Source organism: Argentina silus (genome assembly GCF_951799395.1).
Source record: "Argentina silus genome assembly, chromosome: 15".
NCBI lineage: Eukaryota > Metazoa > Chordata > Actinopteri > Argentiniformes > Argentinidae > Argentina > Argentina silus.
In genome coordinates, this window is record NC_139669.1 from 17,769,679 (window position 1) to 17,794,255 (window position 24,577).

General features: G+C 45.1%; 4 protein-coding genes across 4 annotated transcripts; all 4 read right to left on the reverse strand.

Moving 5' to 3' along the window:
• Positions 1-4: 4 nt before the first annotated feature.
• Positions 5-2,548, reverse strand: LOC310816076 (protocadherin beta-18-like; the record flags this gene model as incomplete). Its single annotated transcript, XM_083686084.1, has 1 exon — positions 5-2,548. One exon carries the CDS (start codon positions 2,546-2,548, stop codon positions 5-7), a length of 2,544 nt encoding a protein of 847 aa, XP_083542210.1.
• Positions 2,549-3,174: 626 nt separating this feature from the next.
• On the reverse strand, positions 3,175-10,523 carry LOC310816077 (protocadherin beta-15-like; the record flags this gene model as incomplete). The annotated part of the gene is made up of 3 exons (XM_083686085.1): positions 3,175-3,834; positions 8,124-8,819; positions 8,928-10,523. 3 exons carry the CDS (start codon positions 10,521-10,523, stop codon positions 3,175-3,177), a joined length of 2,952 nt encoding a protein of 983 aa, XP_083542211.1.
• A 1,007-nt stretch (positions 10,524-11,530) lies between these two features.
• Positions 11,531-13,930, reverse strand: LOC310816078 (protocadherin gamma-A11-like; the record flags this gene model as incomplete). Its single annotated transcript, XM_083686086.1, has 1 exon — positions 11,531-13,930. One exon carries the CDS (start codon positions 13,928-13,930, stop codon positions 11,531-11,533), a length of 2,400 nt encoding a protein of 799 aa, XP_083542212.1.
• A 1,667-nt stretch (positions 13,931-15,597) lies between these two features.
• LOC310816080 (protocadherin gamma-A11-like) lies at positions 15,598-18,488 on the reverse strand (the record flags this gene model as incomplete). Its single annotated transcript, XM_083686088.1, has 2 exons — positions 15,598-15,603; positions 16,095-18,488. The coding sequence occupies 2 exons, from the start codon at positions 18,486-18,488 to the stop codon at positions 15,598-15,600; spliced, it is 2,400 nt and encodes a 799-aa protein (XP_083542214.1).
• Positions 18,489-24,577: the final 6,089 nt, after the last annotated feature.

Sequence of the window (24,577 nt, forward strand, 5' to 3'; positions counted from 1 at the left end):
ATTGCTAAACACACATTTCCCCATTACTGAGAAGCTTGGGGTAATACAGCGTCAAAAAACGGATATTGCACAGCAATGTGCGAAATGTATTGAAATCCAGGAAACTCACCTCAAGTGGAGAGTCCGGTTCATCCAGGATGCTCTTTTCACTCTGCATCCGCTGCATCGTCCCTGTACTGGGGTCCACTATCAGTACGCTCTGACTACCGGGTCTGGCGAACTTACATTCACTCTTTCTGGAGTCAGTCGTCCTGCACACCTCGTAATTGTACACGTGCTGCAGAGTTCCTGTCCCCAAAGTGTCTGCGTAACGCGGAGGATAATATGGAATAACCGGGAGGTTGGAATGATAGAGGATGCGAGACTGTCTCCATCTGTATATTTTCACTGATATAATAACCACTAAACACGTGATGAACAGAAATGAAACTACAGCCAAAGCCAAGACTAAGTAAAAAGTCAGGTTGTCATTGTACTCCTTGTCGTGCGTAAAGTCAGTGAACTCCGAGAGCACTTCAGGGAAGCTGTCCGCCACCGCCACGTTAACATTGACTGTCGCTGAACGAGAGGGCTGCCCGTTGTCCTCCACCACAACAGTGAGCCTTTGTTTCACAGCATCTTTATCCGTGACTTGGCGTATAGTTCTTATTTCCCCGTTCTGTAAGCCCACTTCAAACAGCGCCCTGTCTGTCGCTTTCTGCAGTTTATACGAGAGCCAGGCATTCTGTCCAGAGTCCACATCAACAGCCACCACTTTAGTGACAAGATAGCCCACATCTGCTGAACGAGGCACCATTTCAGCCACCAGAGAGCCGCCAGTCTGGACTGGGTAAAGAACTTGAGGCGCGTTGTCATTTTGGTCTTGTACATATATGAGCACTGTTGTATTACTACTTAGAGGTGGCGAGCCTCCGTCTAACGCTTTAACGTGAATTTTGAACTCTTTTACCTGCTCGTAGTCGAGTGAGCGCACGGAGTGAATAACCCCATTCTCTGAATTGATAGAGAAATATGTTGAGACTGGGTTTCCGTTTAACTCACTTTCAATAAGGTAATACGCAATGCGTGCGTTCTGGCCTACGTCCGGATCCGTCGCATGGATCGCGAGCACAGACATACCAGGAGAATTGTTTTCCATAACGTACGTGCTATAAACAGTTTGGCTGAAAGCTGGTGCGTTATCATTAACATCGGTGATGTCTAAAACAACCGTTGTCATGCTTGATAACTGCGGTAAGCCCTCGTCTGTGGCAGTGAGGGTGATGTTATAACTAGGAACCCTTTCCCGGTCTAAAGTATTTTCAGTTACCAATGTATAGTAGTTTCTGAGAGATGTCTTTATTGTAAACGGGAGATTTTCGTCAATACGTAAACGCACCTGTCCATTTTTACTCGAGTCTACATCCTGAACACTTATCAACGCCACGACTGTGCCAGGAAGAGAATCCTCTGGGATTTTACCAGAAAATGATGTCATACTTATCGTTGGACTGTTATCATTAACGTCCATAATTTCGATGATCAATTTACTTGCAACTGTTAAGCCCCCGTGGTCTTTAGCTTGAAGATTTATTTCGTAATTTTGATTCGTTTCGTAATCTATGGAACCAATTAGCCGAACTTCTCCAGTGACGGGGTGTACTTGGAACACGGGTGGAGAACCTTCCTCCATGTGTGTGAAGGAATACGTCACATTGCCATTATAACCTTGATCTGCGTCGATTGCACTTACTTTGGCTACGATTGTACCTGGCAGCGCGTTTTCGGCAACATTAGCTTTGTATAAAGACTCGGTGAATACAGGTGCGTTGTCGTTTGCGTCAAGAACAGTAATATGTATCTTAACTGTACCAGATCTTTGCGGGTCCCCGCCATCTACCGCTGTTAATATCAGAGAGTGCTCGCTCTGTTTTTCACGATCCAACCCGGACTGTAATACCATCTCCGCGTATTTACTGCCATCGGCCCGACTGTGCTGTTTAAGAACAAAATTATCAGTTGGTTTTAAAGAGTAGCTTTGCAAAGAGTTCATGCCTACGTCGGGATCAGCGGCACTGTCAAGCAAGAACACTGTCCCTATCGGGGCTGACTCACTGATTTCCAAATTAATTTCCTTTTTTGAAAACGCAGGGGCATGGTCGTTTATATCTTGGATTTCGATAGTAATCGAAAATAATTCCAGCGGATTTTCGAGAACAATCTCTAGACTGAAGCTACACGGAGATTTCTGTCCGCACAGTTTTTCCCTGTCAATCCTTTCTTTGACAACCAGATGCCCTTTGTTCTGGCTCAGCTCTACATATTGGTTATTACCGTCTATAACCAGCCGCGCCCGACCTGAAACCAGCCTTTTAACATCCAAACCCAAGTCTTTCGCCACATCTCCGACAAACAACCCCTTTCTCATCTCCTCTGGTATAGAATAACGGATCTGTCCGCTCACCGCACTCAGTAAGCAGGCAAGCAAAATGGAGACTAGTAGTTTCCATCTCCACCCCCCTGCGTTCCTCACAGCCTCTCCTGCGATCGTCCTCCGCAATGCATCCATAGCGTTACCACAAGCTGCTGAACATAGACTGAAAACCATCCAAAAATCCAGTGGAACAAGGAAGCCAACTTTGTAAATCTATTTTGCTCAAATATGATTTTCCGTTGTAAGAAGAGCATCGATAAGGCTATGTACGCAGTGATCTTCCTCTGATCTGGTCAATGACGTTCTGTTGCTGTGCCACAGCAGATATGTGCGGCTGTGCGTGTTGGTCTCGTTGGACAACAGCACCACTCAGAGTGAGTCTGCAGAATGACATATGCCCGGTTCCCATATCTCCTAAAGGGCCATGCAGTTGGCATCCAGTTATAGGACTATTGTGGTGCATGAATGCTGAAACAGCATATCTATAGTTCATCATAACCAGGGAACTTGAAGGTTTATTTCGTGATTTTGAATAGTCTAGTAATCTATGGCTCCAGTTCACCTTATCTTCCCAAGTATTGAAATCTATATAAAACACGGGTGGGGTACCCTCCTCCATATGTGTGAAGGAATAAGTAACGTTGTCATAACCCTTGGTCTGCATCAATTGCATATCAATTGACAGACGTCCTACAAGTATATTCATATAAAGTAAGTGAAACTTCCACTGAAATCACAAGTAAGACCTACATAAATAGATGTTAGTAGCAGCCACAGTGCCAGAGAAAGGTAACAAACATAATTCTGGTGGAGGTCTGAGTGGGGATGCGGACCCTGGTTAGGGTGAGAGGTAGAGTCAGGGTGGGGATGTGGACCCTGGTTAGGGTGAGAGGTAGAGTCAGGGTGGGGATGTGGACCCTGGTTAGGGTGAGAGGTAGAGTCGGGGTGGGGATGTGGACCCTGGTTAGGGTGAGAGGTAGAGTCAGGGTGGGGATGTGGACCCTGGTTAGAATGAGAGGTAGAGTCGGGGTGGGGATGCAGACCCTGGTTAGAGTGAGAGGTAGAGTCAGGGTGGGGATGCAGACCCTGGTTAGGGTGAGAGGTAGAGTCAGGGTGGGGATGCAGACCCTGGTTAGGGTGAGAGGTAGAGTCAGGGTGGGGATGTGGACCCTGGTTAGAATGAGAGGTAGAGTCGGGGTGGGGATGTGGACCCTGGTTAGAATGAGAGGTAGAGTCGGGGTGGGGATGCAGACCCTGGTTAGAGTGAGAGGTAGAGTCAGGGTGGGGATGCAGACCCTGGTGAGGGTGAGAGGTAGAGTCAGGGTGGGGATGCAGACCCTGGTTAGGGTGAGAGGTAGAGTCGGGGTGGGGATGTGACCCTGGTTAGGGTGAGAGGTAGAGTCGGGGTGGGGATGTGGACCCTGGTTAGGGTGAGAGGTAGAGTCAGGGTGGGGATGTGGACCCTGGTTAGGGTGAGAGGTAGATTCGGGGTGGGGATGTGGACCCTGGTTAGGGTGAGAGGTAGATTCGGGGTGGGGATGCAAACCCTGGTTAGGGAGAGGGGTAGTCAGGGTGGGGATGCAGGGAAGCAGGCCCTGTTAAAGTTTAGGGGCAACTAGGGTTTCAGTAGGGTGGATCCCATAGCCTTTTAACATAGTCTGTGGAGTCTTAAAGTCAATATGTCTGTTGGCAATGGTCCTTAAGAATCATTGAGCACTTAGGACTTAAACGGCAGCTTGTGAAGTCTGTTGCCAAGTGGGTTTGAGATTCCATATCCCTGAACAACGGCATGGTGATGCTGGATCGACTACCACCACTGGAGGGCAACAAGCTCCCACAAGCAGAGACATACTGTAATTATACTGATGTAAGTCTCACTGTCACTATGCTGTATATGAATGAGTGAACTGACAACAACACAAACCAGCTAAACAAGCCATGTGGTCACTGGTCTCCTTCCAGTATGAGCACAATGTCACCATGTTAACAGCTGGTACTGTCAGCACCATGTAAACATGGTTAGGACACACTCTGAATCACTGACTGACTGACTGACTTGACTCTCTCTCTCTCTCTCTCTCTCTCACACACACACACACACACACACACACACACACACAATGTAGAGTATTATGAATATGGACACATAAAATCCATAGCACACATTGCCACTGAAAGGTCTCACAGACACACACGTGTGGTCGGGCCGTCATCCCTGGAAAAATGTCCAATATGATTTCATGATTCAATCGGATAAGTCCACTGACCTACATCTGAGATCAAACAACGCCGTGTAGAGCCACTGCAGCAGCACACACGCTGGAAATCTAAATGATATTAATAACACTCCCCACTCATCTGAAAGCGGCATCAGGTGATGTGTGTTTATCCACCATGTGGACATGCCCAGGACAGGTTAGCATGCACTTTAGTAGGTCACAGGTGTGCCTGCTGCCAGAGAGCACTGAAACAGCTGACTGCACCAGTCACGCTGCGCTACAGAGAGAAGCATCAGCATGTGTGTTGCCACAAACCTCAACCCCCCCCCCCCCCCCGCGCATTTTGACTGCATTATTCAGTTGGTGGCTCCACATCAGGAGGCAGTGGTATGAATATTAATGCAGATGAAAGAAGGATAGAAGTAGGCACAGTGAAGGCACCAAAGGGGCTGTTTGTGAAAGCCTCACTACTGATGTCAATACAAAGCATCTTTCACACGAGAGGTCAGTCTGATGTTTTTTTGCTCTGGCTGTATTTCAGGATTTACAAAGATAAGACTCGATAGTTAGCTATTCTTTCTTGGTTTGGTTAGGTATTCACCACTTTAAACATAATGAGAGAGAAAGAGAGAGAGAGAAAGCGCATGAGAGAGAGAGAGAGAGCAAGTGCACGAGAGAGAGAGAGAGAAAGTGCACGAGAGAGAGAGAGAAAGTGCACGAGAGAGAGAAAGTGCACAAGAGAGAGAGAGAAAGTGCACGAGAGAGAGAAAGTGCACGAGAGAGAGAGAGAGACAGAGAGAGAGAGCGAGAGAGAGCAAGTGCACGAGACAGAGAGAGAAAGAGAGAGAGAGAGAGAGAAAGAGAGAGCAGCGTATTGTGTGAGAGTGAGGAGTCATCCAGATTCATTACTGTTTCTTTACTTTTTTTTGTAAAATGACAGCGGACACTATGAGTGTGCAGGTGGTGTATGTGAGGAAAAGAAAAGCTTTCTTACCTGTCAACCATGTAGACAAGGTCCATTCAGGGGGAGGCCAAGCAAGGGCAAGAGAGGGAAGAGGAAACAGGAGAGTTAACAAGGCATTCTCATGAATACAACTCTTATTCAGCACAACATTGTACGGTGGTCCATGTTACAGCAGTGCACTGAGCAGAATTCCGAGAAGGAATTCTCTGTGTACTCAATGGCATTCTGTGACATCACAATCACTGTGACAACATAAAGACCATCAGTGCACACACTAACACACTGACACATTAACCCCCCAAACCAACATGCACACACACACACATACACACACGCACCCACCCACACACACCGACATGCACCCACACAGAAGAACAAGAGTGTACAAAAGCCTACAAAGACATAAAAACACTTGTCCATTGAAGATGACTTAAAAGAGAAACAGTGAAAGCATAGCTACAGTATCTACTTTGTATCAGACTTATTTAACCATACTGTTTCCTGCACAGTATACAATTGCCATGGTCCAGACATGACTACAGCAAAGCAAATAATACATAGGGATTTTGCAATGCTGCTGATGATTCATTTGTTTCTCTTCTCTTATGGCTGAAATGTGGAACACAAGTAAGCCTGCAGCCATAACATGAGCACACATGGGTTCACAAGGGAATCATTCCAATGTCAACCTATCCACTTTGATCTGCATTCTCTCTCTCTCTCTCTCTCTCTCTCTCTCTCTCTCTCTCTCTCTCTCTCTCTCTCTCTCTCTCTCTCTCTCTCTCTCTCTCTCTCTCTCTCTCTCTCTCTCTCTCTCTCTCACTCTCACTCTCACTCTCACACACACACACACACGTCTGTCTGTTTACCTTGGCAGCCTTCGCACCCTCAGTGGGAGATGGACTGGCTAACGCTCTTAACACACACACACACACACACACACACACCGACATTTGTTATTATTCGTTCATTCAAGCATTTCACTATGTCAATTATGGCTTTATGCGATATACGTGACAAAAACAAATTGATTTGATTTGATGGCAACCATTTCAGCGTGCACAACTACAGACCTGAGTATAGTCAGATCATTGACCACACAATCAACCTACTGATCAGGACCCAGTAACACTGAAGCCCTATCAAGATGCCATGAATGAGACCCCATATCGAGCCCTCTTTCACATCTCTGTACAGGTAGCCTTATCAATGAGAGGCAACATGATCACTGTAGATGTGATGTATAGCCAGAGAGTCAATATGAAAGCAGTAGCAGCAGGCCGGCCAAAACACTGGAAGTGTTTACAATGTGAGAAACCAAGTCCCTGCTGGCTTTGAGGCTTCTTACACTCAGACAGTAAGATAGACAGTCAGCCTGACACACTGACAACAAGACAGACACATACAGTAGAAACAACAGACAGACAGACAGACAAGCAGAGGGAGACAGGCAGAGCACACACAGAGGACATGCATAGCATACGTTTGGTCGCCTGACATACATGAGATATAGGCTGATAGATACATGGACACAGCTTAGTCGGGGTGAGCCTAAGTCACACTTTTAAAGTGCCATAAGTGAGTGTGAACCAGAGATTGAGGATCATTATCAAGGCTAATCCGTTAGAACCCAGGCCTATACTGGTAATCCATCGCTTAACCCTGAGTTGGTCACTGTTCTTGTAGGTGTTATGGACACTCTCTGTTCTCCCAGTTGAACCTACAGGGATGGTCAGAGAGAGACGCTAGCCCACCCTAGATTCTGTCTGAGCAAATACTAATCAAAATCTAAGGTTTTACAACATTAGATAGTGGGTAATGATAAAAAAAGAGCGATGCACACACATACACACATGCACACACACTCTTTCACACACATACACACACACACACACACACACACACACACACACACACACACACACACACACACACACAAGCCTGTATTACTACAAAGTGGATTAGGATCAGTATGAATGGTTATCTATGTAAAGCAGAGGTAAGTCACTCAACATATACTCTCCAGGGAAGAAGAGAGACCATCTAAAGAGAGAGCTTGTGTCTACAGCAGGCCCTGCACTCTCATAGGACATTCACCCCCCCCCCCCCCCCACCCTCCCATCCCCACACCCGCCCTCCACTCCCCCACCCCAAGTACAATCCTTAGACCATAGAATTAGTGTACACAACATAAACTCTCAAAATTAGGTAGGTATGTTGTTTAGACAGGTCAAACCACATCACAAAACAATGTGATTTGTGTTCATAACAATGTTTATTCCATTGCATGTGAACTGAAACGTACTTATTCATAATGGGATATGTCATGACCTGTGTAAAATGTATGGGTGTTTAAAGTCGATGAACTAACCAGTCAAAGTAATTTCCTCAGTAATATGTTTACGGTCAAACAAGTTGGTGGGGGAATAGGTAACACATCATTGGCATATAGCTGATGATGATACAGTGATTTGCCATAGCTGACACTCAGTAAACAACGTTAAGGAGATCTTGCCTCTTAGCTCACCTTAAGAATAGGTGCACTTGCACGCCTAAGTGTGTTTTTTTGATAGGCTGCGCTCCTCTTCTTCAACGTGTCAGTGTCTAATGAAGAACCGAAACGGAAGTCCCCTCTCCACGAGCCAGTGGTCAAAAAAGAGTCGTATCGGTCATGTTTCAGGAGAGTTCCACTGCGGCTGACGTCAGTGTAGCTCGGGGGACAGTAGGCCGTGGGGAACACGGGGAGGCTCGAGGTGGCCGCGCTGTACATGAACCCGCGCCTACACGCCTTCAGATACGCGACTACGCTGATTAGAACGAGGAGGAAAGAGGAGACGGTCGCCAGAGCGATGATCAAATACGGCGTGAAGTTATCGCTCGCCTGTGAGTCATCCGTGAACTCAAAGAGCTGGTTTAAAACGGGCATGCCTTCGCCAATGACTACACTGACTGTGGCAGTGGCGGAGAGAGACTCGGGCCCGTTATCCCTCACGACGATCACAAGCGTTTGCTTCGGGTCGTCGTGCTCTAAAAACGGTCTGAGAGTCCTGATTTCCCCGCTGTGCAGCCTGATAGAGAACAGGTTGGGCTGGGTGGCTGTGACCAGACGGTAAGAAAGCCAAGCGTTAATCCCCGAGTCGGCATCCACAGCAACCACTTTGGTCACCAGGTAACCTTTGGGCGCCTCCAACGGCACCATGTCCTCCGTAATAAAGCCGGCGGACTGGACCGGATACAGAACAACTGGTGCGTTATCATTACGGTCACCAACAAAAACTCGAACGACGCAGGTACTGGAGAGAGAAGGGTCGCCGCCGTCCCGTGCTGTGACCTGCACTCGATAGTGACCAGCCTGCTCGTAGTCAAAAGGCTGGGAGGTGAACAACTCCCCAGTCTCCGCGTTGATGGAGAGGAGAGAGGATGATTCTAGGCCCACGCTCTCTGACAAAGAGTACAGTATTCTAGCATTGGATCCTGCGTCCAGATCCTCGGCACTAACCTTGATCACGAATGTGCCTCCGAGCTGGTTTTCCCAAACTTTGGCGCTATACTCGTTATGCGCAAAAGTAGGGGGGTTGTCATTCACGTCATTCACAATAATGGATATTAACTTTCTGCTCGACAGTGAGGGGGAACCTGCGTCGATGGCTGTCACTGTGATGTTAAAGTGTGGTTGTGTCTCTCTGTCTAACATGTCGTTGGTCACCAGCATGTAGTAATTTTTAACCTCCGATATCAATTTAAAGGGCACGCCGTCTGAGACGGCACACTTCACACGACCGCTGTTTCCGGTGTCCAGGTCATATACGTTAAGCAGGGCAACCATTGTCCCGGGTTTAGAATCCTCCGCCACGGCGGCAGAGGCAGATTTCACGGCTATAACCGGCTCGTTGTCGTTCACATCAATCACCTCAATAATGAGTTTACAGTGCGACGCCTGACCCCCGCCATCTTTAGCCTGGACGTCCAGCTCATGCACACTCGCCTCCTCATAGTCCACAGAGCCTGCCACCCTCACCTCACCGCTCACTGGGTGAATTTCAACGACTCCTCTAGTTTTGTCTGACACGTGACTGAAGGAGTATGTTATCTCGCCATATAGACCGTCATCTAAATCAGTGGCATTCAGCGTTGCCACCAAAGACCCTTTGGCAGAGTTCTCCAGCACAGAGGCTTTGTAAATTCTCTGGCTGAAAACTGGGACGTTGTCGTTTGCATCCAAAACATGAATGAGAATCGACGCTGTCCCCGACCTGGCAGGTTTACCCCCGTCAACCCCACTGATGGTCAGAGTGTACTCAGCTTGCGTCTCCCGGTCCAAAGCTTTTCTCAGAACTAATTCTGGGTACGCATTTCCATTCATTTGAGTATTCATTTCCAGGGCGAAATGGTCATTTTCACTTAGTTTGTAATCACTAACCGAATTGGTGCCCAGATCGGGGTCATGTGCACCCTCCAGCGGGAAGCGTCTCCCCAGCACCGTTGATTCGACCAGGTCAAGCTCGATCTCCCCGGGAGCAAACATGGGGCTGTTGTCGTTCGTATCTTGAATGTCTAAAACAAGACTGTATACTTTGAGTGGATTCTCCAGCAGAAGCTGATATTGGAGGACGCAGGCGGCCTCTTGCACGCACAGCTCCTCTCTATCAATCCGCTCGCTGACCAGCAGAGAGCCTGACCCGGTGTCGAGCTCACAGAGCTGCAGCGTGCCTTCCGCCACGACTAGCGCTCCACGCGCACCCAGCTCCCCCACATCCAGCCCCAGATCCCGAGCTACATTCCCGATGACCGCGCCACGCTGCATCTCCTCGGGCACGGAGTAGCTAACCTCTCCAAAGGACGCACCGAAGAGGAAGATAAAAGAGGAACAAATCAGTTTTACGCTCTGTTGTCTCGTGGCAAATTCCTTGTTTATATAACGATTCATCCTAAACAGAATCATGATGAAAATGTCCTGAATATATAGTAAGTAAAAAGAAAGTGAATATCAAAGCAATGCTGTAATCTCCTCTCTTACTCTGCCTCTCGAGCTGAGTGGGTTATCCTACTCGGGAGCCTGCGTGTCAGTTTGAATTTCTCTCCCCCCCGCCTCAGTCGCGCTAAGGCACACACACACACACACACACACACACACACACACACACACACACACACACACACACACACACACACACACACACAGCCTCTGGCACAAACACACTATTCCTGTTACACTAACACAGTGAGAGCATTGGATTGTTTCAAGCCAGAAACAAAACCAATGCGATAAAAGAGCGTCACCAAGAGACTAAACAAATAATTACACTACTCCAAACAAAACCATTCGGCTTGCATTTTACTAGTAATAATCAAATGTATTCCAATATCTATAATAAAAATGCCATACTGCTCTAATAGAAAGTAGTTCAGTGAAATAGAAGTTTATCACTCATAACAACCACATCAAAAAGTACAAGTATATGTATACCTAAATAACAAGAGGTTTCTCAATCGGTGTTCCAAGAATTCAAAGTCTGAAAAGCTTTTGTAAGCACAAGTCAATAAAAAATAATCGCAGGATTATGCACACACAAATGAAAAGACATACATAGACAAAATACATGAGGCCTTACAAGACAAAAAGGATTTAAAAATAGATTAAAGTATTATCCTTATCCAGTTAAGCTTATTTGGTTTACGAAGTAATGATAGGACAAGAAACCAGAGATACAGACGCATATTAGTAATGGAGAGAGGAGCATTTCAGCACCAATGACAGCGACACCCTGCAGCACTTTGAAACCTCGGCTTTTCCTCTGTCCCACGATACACTTTTCTCTACTCTGCATTCCCACTATACTCCCATCCCATAGCTGCTGTATTGGCACATATTCTAGACATTTGATATGTTATCTAAGCATCACTGTATTAGCAGCAGTATTCAAATGCCTCAATTTAAAGCATGATGCCTACCTTTGGGGACCCATCGGCCTCACCAAAAGCTTCAACAAAGTCAGTTGGAGTTTTTCTCAGAGTCTGGTCAGCGAGAAGAGTGTGGTCATTATAAGAACTGACGAACTTGAAGTCACTAGTTCTCGAATCCGTCGTCAGGTACGCGTCATAATTGTAAGTGCTGCGGAGGGTTCCCGTGCCATCCACCTCTGCGTAGTTGGGAGGGAGGTACGCGCTGGGGATGGCGACCGCTCCGTCAAACAACAGTCTGGGCTTTCTCCTGCGGCAAAACCTCACGGCCATAATAACAATAATGAACGTTAGGAAAAAGGTAGAGACGGAAACCAGCGCGATGATCAAATAAGAGGTCAGTTTGGAGTTGCTCTCATCATAAGACATATCTTTCAGTTCTGGCACTTCAGCTAAGTTGTCAGAAATAAGTAAATACATGGCACAGGTCGCAGAGAGAGAGGGCTGTCCGTTATCTTTCACTGACACAATAAGGTTCTGTTTCATGGTGTCAGATTCAGAAATGTCCCGCTGTGTCCTGATCTCTCCGCTGTGGAGGCCAATAGTGAAAAGTCCCGGATCAGTGGATTTGACTATATGATAGGACAGCCAGGCGTTCTGACCGGAGTCCGCGTCCACCGCTATCACCTTGGAAACCAGAGAGCCCCCGTGGGCAACTTTGGGGACCAGCTCGGTCATGAAGGAGTTCCCGTCCGGGGCGGGGTATAGTATCTGAGGAGAGTTGTCATTCACATCCGTTATGAAGACACTAACGGTCACGTTGCTGCTGAGAGGAGGAGAACCGTTGTCTCTGGCCATGACGTGGACTTTAAAACTACTGAACTGTTCATAATCAAAGGACCTGACAGAGTGGATCACCCCCGTGTCTCCGTTAACTGATAAATACGACGACACCGGGGCACCATTAACCTCACCGGGTAAAAGAGAATAAATAACCGTGCCGTTTTGTCGCCAGTCTGGGTCTCGAGCAGTAACGGAGCACACAGAGGAGCCAGGTTTGTTATTTTCAGTCACGTGGGCACTATAGGACTGTTCCTCAAACACAGGTGGGTTGTCGTTGACGTCAGCTACAGATAACTGAACAGTTTTAGAGGAGGACAGAGGCGGAGAGCCCTCGTCGGTGGCAGTGATTGTAATGTTGTAATCAGACACTAGTTCTCGGTCCAGTTCGCCCGTGGTCACCAGAGAATAGTAGTTTTTGATGGATGGCACGAGCTTAAACGGAACGTTTTGCTGAATGGAGCAGCGGACCTGTCGGTTATTCTCAGAGTCTCTATCCTGCACGTTAATGATGCCAACCTCTGTACCAGGTGACGCGTTCTCAGGTATGGGGTTGGTCAAAGATTTTAGATTAATCACAGGAGGGTTGTCATTTATATCAGTTATTTCTATAATTACTTTGGCATATGAGGCTAACCCTAAACCATCTTTCGCTTTGATACGCAGTTCATATGATGAAACTGCTTCAAAGTCGATTGTGCCAACAACTGTAATTTCTCCGGATTTACGGTCGATTGTAAATATTTTCCTCACATCTTCTGAAACATGACCAAAGTCATACGTTACATCTCCATTCACCCCCTCATCTGCATCCGTAGCGCTCACTCTAACCACTACAGTGTCTACAGGGGAGTTTTCAGGCAGACTGGCTTTATAGACGGCCTGGCTAAACATTGGAGCATTATCGTTAGCGTCCAGTACAGTGACGTGTATCACTACAGTACCTGATCTCTGCGGAGTGCCACCATCCATTGCTGTGAGCAATAATGTCATGTCCTGCTTTTGTTCACGATCGAGCTCTTTCTCTAGGACAAGCTGAACACTATTACTATCATCAACATTCAATACGAAATTATCATTTCTTTGAATAGTATAGCTCTGAACAGAGTTTTGTCCTATGTCCGCGTCATGGGCCTCTTCCAATAAGAAACGAGCGCCCTTATCTGCCAATTCACTTATTTCTATATTTGTCATATCGTCGTTAAACTCGGGGGAGTTGTCATTTATGTCTTGAACATGAAGACTAATACGGTGTAGCTCTAAAGGATTTTCCAACACAAGTTCTTGTTTCAAAACGCACACAGCCTTTTCGCCACAAAGCCCCTCTCTGTCAATCCGTTCGGCCACAACCAAATCACCGGTACTCAGGTTAATGTCACAATAACGGTTGCTGTTCCCTTCGATATCAATACGAGCCTTACGAGGGGACAGTTTGCTCGCCTCCAGCCCGAGATCCTTGGCTATATTTCCAATCACTGAACCGCGTTTCATCTCCTCCGGAAAAGAATAGCTCACGTCTCCATAGACGGAGTGCAGCGCAAGAAGAAAGAAAGCCAAGCCACATCTTTGCAGTCCGAATCCTTTGTGTCCCATCGTCATCACGCGATGGTAATGTAAAGGCCTATACTTGATAGGATATGCTATTATCAATGTAATGTTTTGATATTGTTTATCTGATCGGATAATACTCAACACAATGCTACAGCTAATGCTACCGCTAATGCGTCCGTCTCCCCCTTTTCTGCAGCCCGGTATAAGACCTCAGATTGTTATTCGTCAACACCGGTGGGTGGAGAAGACGGTATTTCAACTCAGCTGGTGAACAGCGACACAGTGAGTACCCAGGAAAAAAAGCATGCGTTCACGTGTGTGTATTGGACACATCTAGTGGCCCTCAGTTCACCCGTTTACGCAGAGAATCACATAAAACAACACTGAAACCACCTGAGACAAAAATACACTATTACGTCAAATGTAACTTTTATTCTCAAAAGCCTAGGCCTACGTAATGGAATTCTGATGAAAAAAAAACTATATGAAGTTACAGAAAACGAGAAAGGGGCAAAGATCTGCATACTTGCTTAGAAATACACTTCTTTAAAATACAGTGATGTAATAACTTCAGTCAGCATGACAACCCGTAAACTGAGAAACTGCATAGAATAACGTCGGACATTGTATGCGGCCACAACACCGGGATAACTGTCTAAAACCTCACATCCATAAACTACCGAATCTCCTGGAAATAAGGCGCTCAGAACCACGGACAGCAACACTTAGGGAAACATTTACCACTGATTGTAATATCTGAAATCCAAACGCTTTTCAGTGCATCTCTTGTTCATGTACGCTACCTCTATAAGGTGTAAACCCATCATCCCCTATCATAACAAAGGTATAGGCCTGCCGCATTAATTTAAACATACTTTGGAGCCGTGCGTGTGACAATATTTCAAGCATATCTGTCCAACAAAGTAAATGTTGTAGTAATATAGAGCACGATATTTGCATCAAGTCTCAGCAGGTGTGACATTCATCACCAAATTGAAAACATGTTATGAACTTTGAATGGAAACCAAATCAAGTTACACCCCCCAAAATAAACATGTTACGCGTAAAGACGCGATTTCTTATTGAGAAAATAAATAAAAAAGTAAATCATACTGCCCAAAGAGGGCTTTCAATAGCCTACTCATATCCGCAAAATGAACGTAACATGGACATTATTCAGTCGAATGTCTATTAGAGATGATCGCGCTCGTGTAGCAGGTAACATTGAATACAATATAATGTATCAACTCCGTAACACTTTAGTCTCACGGACGTGGTTTTCACGCGTCTGGTGTAACAGGACTGTTGGGTATAACATGCGTTGTTGAAATCAATGTAGCTATTGTTGTTGAAGGGGGAATTAGCTCAAATGAGCGCTCGCTTAGCATGCGAGATGTAGCGGGATCGATGCTCGCATTCTCCATTCGTTATTTTGGGCATGGCCTACTGAACAAGCTACTGCGTTATTGACTGGACAACTCAGAGATCTTTAGACATATTCGATTGTCATAAACTATAGCCACGCATACTGTCTGTGTCGAAACAACGGTTTACAGTAAATGCTTGGATATAGAGTGGGAGTTTCTCTGAACGTCCTCTAAAGATTCTTTGTAAGTCTGATGTTGATACTCCATGGGAATATGATCAGCAAAATAGCCATCAGAAGGTCTGGGGGTCTATAGGTGTAAGGAGTATGTTGAAGGTCCACATCAAGACTTGATGAGGGAATAGGACAGTTACTTTAACACAGGAGATCACGTATTGGTTTGTTCAAGATAGCTGCAGGGGAGCATGGGACTCTTAATATTAGTGGCCTGTACGGGTATCGAACCCGCGACCTTCGCGTTGTAAACGCTCTAACGAAATGAGCTATCAGACTATTGGTTCTTGTTTTGAGAGAGTCCTAGCTTTATTATGGCACAGTGCTAAACGTGTAGGTTCTTTATAAATCCAACACATTACGCAGATACCCTTTCAAATGTGTACAAACTATGTGGTGATGTTATTCGTATATGCATTGTTGTAGGCCTACAATTTTAATAAACGTTTTGATCTGAAAGTGTGTAGGCTCGTCCAGGTGGAATATTTGCGAGCAGCTGAGGGCAGCTTCACTTCTCAGCAATGTCAAAATTGTAATTGAAAGATTTGTCATAAAAAATATCTTATCGTGACACTTTGCGACTTTCCGAAATTTGAAGAGCTTTACAGTAATGCCTACCTCTGGGGACCCCTCGGAATCGTCAAGTTCTTCAGCAAAGTCTGCAGGAGTTTTTCTCAGAGTCTGTTCATTGAGCAGAGTGTTGTCATTGTACGAACTGACGAACTTGAAGTCACTCGTTCTCGAACCCGTCGTCAGGTACGCGTCATAATTGTAAGTGCTGCGGAGGGTTCCCGTACCATCCACCTCTGCGTAGTTGGGAGGGAGATACGCGCTGGGGATGGCGACCGCTCCGTCAAACAACAGTCTGGGCTTTCTCCTGCGGCAAAACATCACGGCCAGGATGACAATAATGAACGTTAGGAAAAAGGTAGAGACGGACACCAGCGCGATGATCAGATAAGAGGTCAGTTTGGAGTTGCTCTCATCATATGACACATCTTTCAGTTCTGGCATTTCAGCCAAGTTGTCAGAAATAAGTAAATACATGGCACAGGTCGCAGAGAGAGAGGGCTGTCCGTTATCTTTCACTGACACAATAAGGTTCTGTTTCATGGTGTCAGATTCAGAAATGTCCCGTTGTGTCCTGATCTCTCCGCTGTGGAGACCAATTGTGAAAAGTCCCGAATCAGTGGATTTGACTATATGATAGGACAGCCAGGCGTTCTGACCGGAGTCCGCGTCCACCGCTATCACCTTGGAAACCAGAGAGCCCCCGTGGGCAACTTTGGGGACCAGCTCGGTCATGAAGGAGTTCCCGTCCGGGGCGGGGTATAGTATCTGAGGAGAGTTGTCATTCACATCCGTTATGAAGACACTAACGGTCACGTTGCTGCTGAGAGGAGGAGAACCGTTGTCTCTGGCCATGACGTGGACTTTAAAACTCCTGAACTTTTCATAATCAAACGACCTGACAGCGTGGATCACCCCCGTGTCTCCGTTAACTGATAAATACGAGGACACCGGGGCACCGTTAACCTCATCCGGTAATAGAGAATATATCACGGTACCGTTTTGTCGCCAGTCAGGGTCTCGAGCAGTAACGGAGCACAAGGAGGAGCCAGGTTTGTTATTTTCAGTCGCGTGGGCACTATAGGACTGTTCCTCAAACACAGGTGGGTTGTCGTTGACGTCAGCTACAGATAACTGAACAGTTTTAAAGGAGGACAGAGGCGGAGAGCCCTCGTCGGTGGCAGTGATTGTAATGTTGTAATCAGACACTTGTTCTCGGTCCAGTTCGCCCGTGGTCACCAGAGAATAGTAGTTTTTGATGGATGGCACGAGCTTAAACGGAACGTTTTGCTGAATGGAGCAGCGGACCTGTCGGTTATTCTCAGAGTCTCTATCCTGCACGTTAATGATGCCCACCTCTGTACCAGGTGACGCGTTCTCGGGTATGGGGTTTGTCAAAGATTTTAGATTAATCACAGGAGGGTTGTCATTTATATCAGTTATTTCTATAATTACTTTGGCATATGAGGCTAACCGTAAACCATCTTTCGCTTTGATACGCAGTTCATATGATGAAACTGCTTCAAAGTCGATTGTGCCAACAACTCTAATTTCCCCGGATTTATGGTCGATTGTAAATATTTTCCTCACATCTTCTGAAACATGACCAAAGTCATACGTTACCTCTCCATTCACCCCCTCATCTGCATCCGTAGCACTCACTCTAACCACTACAGTGTCTGCAGGAGTGTTTTCAGGCAGACTGGCTTTATAGACGGCCTGGCTAAACACTGGAGCATTATCGTTAGCATCCAGTACAGTGACGTGTATGACTACAGTACCTGACCTCTGCGGAGTGCCACCATCCATTGCTGTGAGCAATAATGTCATGTCCTGCTTTTGTTCACGATCGAGCTCTTTCTCTAGGACAAGCTGAACAGTATTACTATCATCAACATTCAATACGAAATTATCATTCCTTTGAATAGTATAGCTCTGAACAGAGTTTTGTCCTATGTCCGCGTCATGGGCCTCTTCCAATAAGAAACTAGCACCCTTAACTGCCGATTCACTTATTTCTATATTTGTCATATCGTCGTTAAACTCGGGGGAGTTGTCATTTATATCTTGAACATGAAGACTAATACGGTGTAGCTCTAAAGGATTCTCCAACACAAGTTCTTGTTTTAAAACGCATGCAGCCTTTTCGCCACAAAGCCCCTCTCTGTCAATCCGTTCAGCCACAACCAAATCCCCGGTACTGAAGTTAATGTCACAATAACGGTTGCTGTTCCCTTCGATATCAATCCGAGCCTTACGAGCGGACAGTTTGCTCGCCTCCAGCCCGAGATCCTTGGCTATATTTCCAATCACTGAACCGCGTTTCATCTCCTCCGGAAAAGAATAGCTCACGTCTCCATAGACGGAGTGCAGCGCAAGAAGAAAGAAAGCCAAGCCACATCGTTGCAGTCCGAATCCTTTGTGTCCCATCGTCATCACGCGATGATAATGTAAAGGCCTATACTTGATAGGATATGCTATTATCAATGTAATGTTTTGATATTGTTTATCTGATCGGATAATACTCAACACAATGCTACAGCTAATGCTACCGCTAATGAGTCCGTCTCCCCCTTTTCTGCAGCCCGGTATAAGACCTCAGATTGTTATTCGTCAACACCGGTGGGTGGAGAAGACGGTATTTCAACTCAGCTGGTGAACAGCGACACAGTGAGTACCCGGGGAAAAATGCATGCGTTCACGTGTGTGTATTGGACACATCTAGTGGCCCTCAGTTTACCAGTTTACGCAGAGAATCACATAAAACAACACTGAAACCACCTGAGACAAAAATACACTACTTCGTCGAATGTAACTTTCATTCTCAAAAGCATAGGCCTACGTAATGGAATACTGATGGAAAAAACCCCTATATGAAGTTACAGAAAACGAGAAAGGGGCAAAGATCTGCATACTTGCTTAGAAATACACATCTTTAAAATACAGTGATGTAATAACTTCAGTCAGCATGACAACCCGTAATCTGAGAAACAGCATAGAATAACGTCGGACATTGTATGCGGCCACAACACCGGGATAACTGTGTCTAAAACCTCACATCCATAAACTACCGAATCTCCTGGAAATAAGGCGTTCAGAACCACGGACAGCGACACTTAGGGAAACTTTTACCACTGATTGTAATATCTGAAATCCAAACGCTTCTCAGTGCATCTCTTGTTCATGTACGCTACCTCTATAAGGTGTAAACCCATCATCCCCTATCATAACAAAGGTATAGGCCTGCCGCAATAATTTAAACATACTTTGGAGCCGTGCGTGTGACAATATTTCAAGCATATCTGTCCAACAAAGTAAATGTTGTAGTAATATAGAGCACGATATTTGCATCAAGTCTCAGCAGGTGTGACATTCATCACCAAATTGAAAACATGTTATGAACTTAGAATGGAAACCAAATCAAGTTACACCCCCGAAAATAAACATGTTGCGGGTAAAGACGCGATTTCTTATTGATAAAATAAATAAATAAATAAATCATACTGCCCAAAGAGGGCTTTCAATAGCCTACTCATATCCGCAAAATGAACGTAACATGGACATTATTCAGTCTAATGTCTATTAGAGATGACTACACTGGTGTAGCAGGTAACATTGAATACAATATAATGTATCAACTCCGTAACACTTTAGTCTCACGGACGTGGTTTTCACGCGTCTGGTGTAACAGGACTTTAGGGTATAACAGAACGGACAGTCTGCTCGCCTCCACACCGAGATCCTTGGCTATATTTCCAATCACAGATCCGCGTTTCATCTCCTCCGGGAAAGAATAGCTCACGTCTCCATAGACGTACTGCAACATAACAAGGACACCAAAACCGCATATTTGCAACGTGAATCCTTTGTGCCACATCCTTAGAATACAGTTATGCTTATACAGGAGGCCTATCGTTGTATGAAATCGATGTATGAAAATGTTCCCCCGAAAAAGGTTTTGTTTGATCAAGAAAATACACAAGGAAAATAATGCAAGTCTAATATACCGCCTCCTGTTCTACAACAAAAGATGAAGACCTCAATATTCTATTCGTCAAATAAGTGGGTGGAGAAGAGTGTATTAAATTTCAGCCGGTGAACAGCGACACCGTGAGTATTCATGACATTATATGTTTCTCAACGTGCATGACTGGATACATCAGAGAACCAGAGAAAACCTACAACCCACTTCAGACCAAAAACACTGCTTCAAAATAAACACATGTTCAGATCGGCCAGGCTATATGTATTGACTCACTCGCACAGGAAATACAGAATATAGAGTAACAGTAAGTGACTCAAGGGCAGACAAGGGCATAAAATACAAATATTCAAACTGAATCAGCTACATTTGTATCAACACAACAGATCACCGAAAAAGTGTGGAGCGAAAACATCTTCAATGTGGCCAGGAAACCGTGATAGAGATAACTTGTTGACCCCACAACCGCCTCGGCGAAGGCTTCAAGATCATGGACAGCGACCCTTCGTTCGAGGGGAAGGGGGCATTCGCAAATTAATTACATACAATACTTAATCGCTCATGAATATATCACCTTCCAGCATGAATCCATCCACAACTAACAAAGGCATACACATATTGATCATTGTCAAACGTAAACACAGCCTACATGCGAAACAATGAGTCAATAGAGAGTGAGATGGTGAGATGAACTCAACATTCATTATGGAGAGCAATACATGTAATTGACTCGTCAAAATGGAAACCAAACTAACAAGCATAGTTGAATACAAATATAAATAAACATTTAAAGGGAAATAATTTATATTATTCCTGAGAGACCTTTCAGGACACACGAACAGGACGGAGAGCGTGATGAACAGGATTGTTACACAAGGAGAGTGCAACTATTAATCATAACAAAGGTAGGCCTATATCATGCTACAGTGATCTCAACAACCCATGTTATAGGCCAACCGTATTCATTCCAAAAGGCTTTTGAGCCGTGCGTATGACAACGTTTCAAGCATATCTGTCCAATAAAGTAAATATTGTGGTAATATAGGACACGATATTTGCATCAGCAGGTCAGACATTCATCAAATTGAAAACAAAATGAAATTAGAATGGAAACCAAATCAAGTTACACTCCCCAAAATAAGCATTTTAAGGGTAAAGACGTGATTTCTTATAGAACAAAAAAAAAGTAAATCGAACTGCCCAAAGCGGGCTTTGTAACAAGGACTTTACGCAGTCGAGTGTCTATTTGAGATGATCGCGCTGGTGGAGCAGGTAACATTGAATAGAATATAATGTATTAACATTGCAGCAGGGGGACCTTAAAATCAGTTGGCCAGTACGGGTACCGAACCCGCGACCTTCGCGTTATTAGCACGACGCTCTAACCAACTGAGCTAACCGGCCATATTGTTATAGATTTACATTAGTTTAGGAAACGGAGAGCGTGTGTACCATGCGTTCTTGAGATCAATTTAGCACTGGCGTTGGAAAAGGAATTACACGGGGGGGAATTAGCTCAAATGGTAGAGCGCTCGCTTAGCATGCGAGAAGTAGCGGGATCGATGCCCGCATTCTCCAGCCTTTTTTCTTTTGAGGGAGGCCAAGGTTTTCAAGTCTTCAGATTAAACTCAGATCAGTGGTTTTTACATGTGTAACGTGGAGTTAAACGTGTAGGCATATTTATATGCATTGTGTAGGCCTATAATGTTAACGTTGAATAGAATATGATGACTCCGTAACACGCTAGTCCCACGATCGTGGTGTCTCAGGACTGTTAAGGCTTAACATGCGTTGTACAGATCACTTTACGTATAACCCTTTAACCCTAAACCTAATTTTGAGAGAGGCCTACTTAACGTGCAACCTGCGTTATTGACTGGAAAGCACGGAGATCAGTAGGCATATTCTATTCTCATAAACTATAGCCACGCGTAATGCGTGTGTCGAAACATTTGTTCACAGTATATGCTTGGATATGGAGTGTGACTTTCTCTGAACCTCCTCTAAAGATTATTTATCTGATGTTGATATTGCAAGGGAAGATGATCAGCAAAATAGCCATCAGAAGGGCCAGGGATCTATAGATTAACGGTCGAGGTTGAAGGTCTCTATCTTGACTTGATGATGGAATGGGACAGTTACTTCGAGCAAGGAGTTTAGGCAGTTTTTTTTTCAAGATGAATAGGAGCATAGGTCCCTTATAAAGGGTTGGCCAGTACGGGTATCGAACCCGCGACCTTCACGTTATTAGCACGACGCTCTAACCAACTGAGCTAACCGGCCATGCGCTATACCGTCTCCTTTTATCCTGACAAAAGAAGGACTATGGTAAAAGTAGAGAATGCATAAAGATTTTTATAAAGGGCCAGGGATCTCTTGGTTAACGGTCGAGGTTGAAGGTCTTCATCTTGTGTATGGTTGATGTTGAAGATCTAAATCGAGACTTGATGAGGGAATATGACAGTCACTTCAACCAAGGAGTTAACAGAGTGAAAATTTCAACATTGCTGCAGGGGGACCTTAAAATCAGTTGGCCAGTACGGGTATCGAACCCGCGACCTTCGCGTTATTAGCACGACGCTCTAACCAACTGAGCTAACCGGCCATGTCATCACAGATCAACATTGGTTTAGGAAACCGAGAGCGGGTGTACTTCTGCGTTCTTGAGATCACTTTAGCTCTGGCGTAGGCATAGGAATGATTCAAAGGGGAATTAGCTCAAATGGTAGAGCGCTCGCTTAGCATGCGAGAGGTAGCGGGATCGATGCCCGCATTCTCCAGACATTCTCTGTTTTGAGAGAGGCCAAGGTTTTCAAGTCTTCAGATTGAACTCAGATCAGTGGTGTTTACATGTTTAACATGAAGTTAAACGTGTATGCATATTTAGATGCATTGTGTAGGCCTATAATGTCTTGATCTGAAAGTAAGTTTTGATCTGAAAGTGTGTTGGCTCGTCCTGGTGGAATATTTGCGAGCAGCTGAGGGCAGCTTCACTTCTCAGCAATGTCAAAATTGTAATTTAAAAGTTTGTCATGAAAAATCTCTTACTTTGAGACTTTCAGAAATGTGAATAGCTTTACAGTAATGCCCAGGCTTGTCAAATGCTTCAACAAAGTCAATAGAAGCAGCGGCGGACCTGTCAGTTATTCTCAGAGTCTCAGAGTGCACGTTAATGATGCCCACGTCTGTACCAGGTGACGCGTTCTCAGGTATGGGGTTGGTCAGAGATTTGAGATAAATCTCAGGTGGATTGTCATTCATATCAGTGACTTCTATCCTCACGGTCGAGTATGACGCCAACCCTAAAGCATCCTTAGCACTGATCTGCATTTCATATGACGTCTCCTCCTCATAATCTATTGACCCAATTACTCTAATTTCACCCGTTTTATGGTCGAGAGAAAATACATTAATATTTTCATCAGTTTAATTGCGGGGAGTTCTCATTGATATCTTGAACATGAAGACTAATTCATTGTCGCTCCAAATGATTCTCCAACACAAGTTCCTGCTTTAAATCGCACAAGGCCTTCTGGCCACAAAGCCCTTCTCTGTTAATCCTCTCCGCAATGATCAATTCCCCGGTACTCAGATTTATGTTACAATAACGTTTGAGGTTGCCTTCAGTATCAATTACGAGCCTTACGATTAGACAGTCTGCTCGCCTCCAGACTGAGATCCTTGGCTATATTTCCAAAAACAGATCCGCGTTTAATCTCCTCCTGGATAGAATAGCTCACGTCTCCATATGCATCGTAAGAAGGAAGAAAGAAAATCCGATGACCAGGCCTGTCACCGTGAATCCTTTGTGTCCCATTTTAGAAAACAACAGAACATCCACAGTATATTGAAATCGATCAGAAATGGGCCTATTGGTGACAATCTCTATGAATAAAGAAATCCTGAGTAAATCTTCACCATGTCACAAACAAAACAGTGGTTTGACCATTTCCACGGAATTGGCACAATGGCAAATACCGAGCTTTGAATACAACAATGAAGTGTGCAGAGGTATACACTCACAGATCACTTCATTAAGAACACTGTACTAATACTGGGTAGGGCCTCCCTTTGCTCTCAAAACAGCCTCAATTCTTAGTGCCATTGATTCCGCAAGATGTTGGAAACATTCCTGAGATTCTGGTCCATGATGGCATGATTGCATCATACAGTTCTTGCAGATTCTTCAGCTGCACTTTCAAGCTGTGAATCTCCCGTTCTACCACATCCTAAAGGTGTTCTATTGGATTCAGAACCGGTGACTGGGAAGGCCACTGAAGAACACTGAACTCATTGTCATGTTCATGAAACCAGTTAGAGACTTTCGCTTTGTGACATGTTGCATTATCATGCTGGAAGTAGACATTAGAAGACAGGTAAATTGTGGCCATGAAGGGATGCACATGGTCAGCAACAACAATCAAATAGGCTGTGGCATTCAAGCGATGATTGATTGGTATTAACGGGCCCAAAGTGTGCCAAGAAAACATTCCCCACACCATGGACAGGTGTTCCTAATATAGTGTTCTGTGAGTGT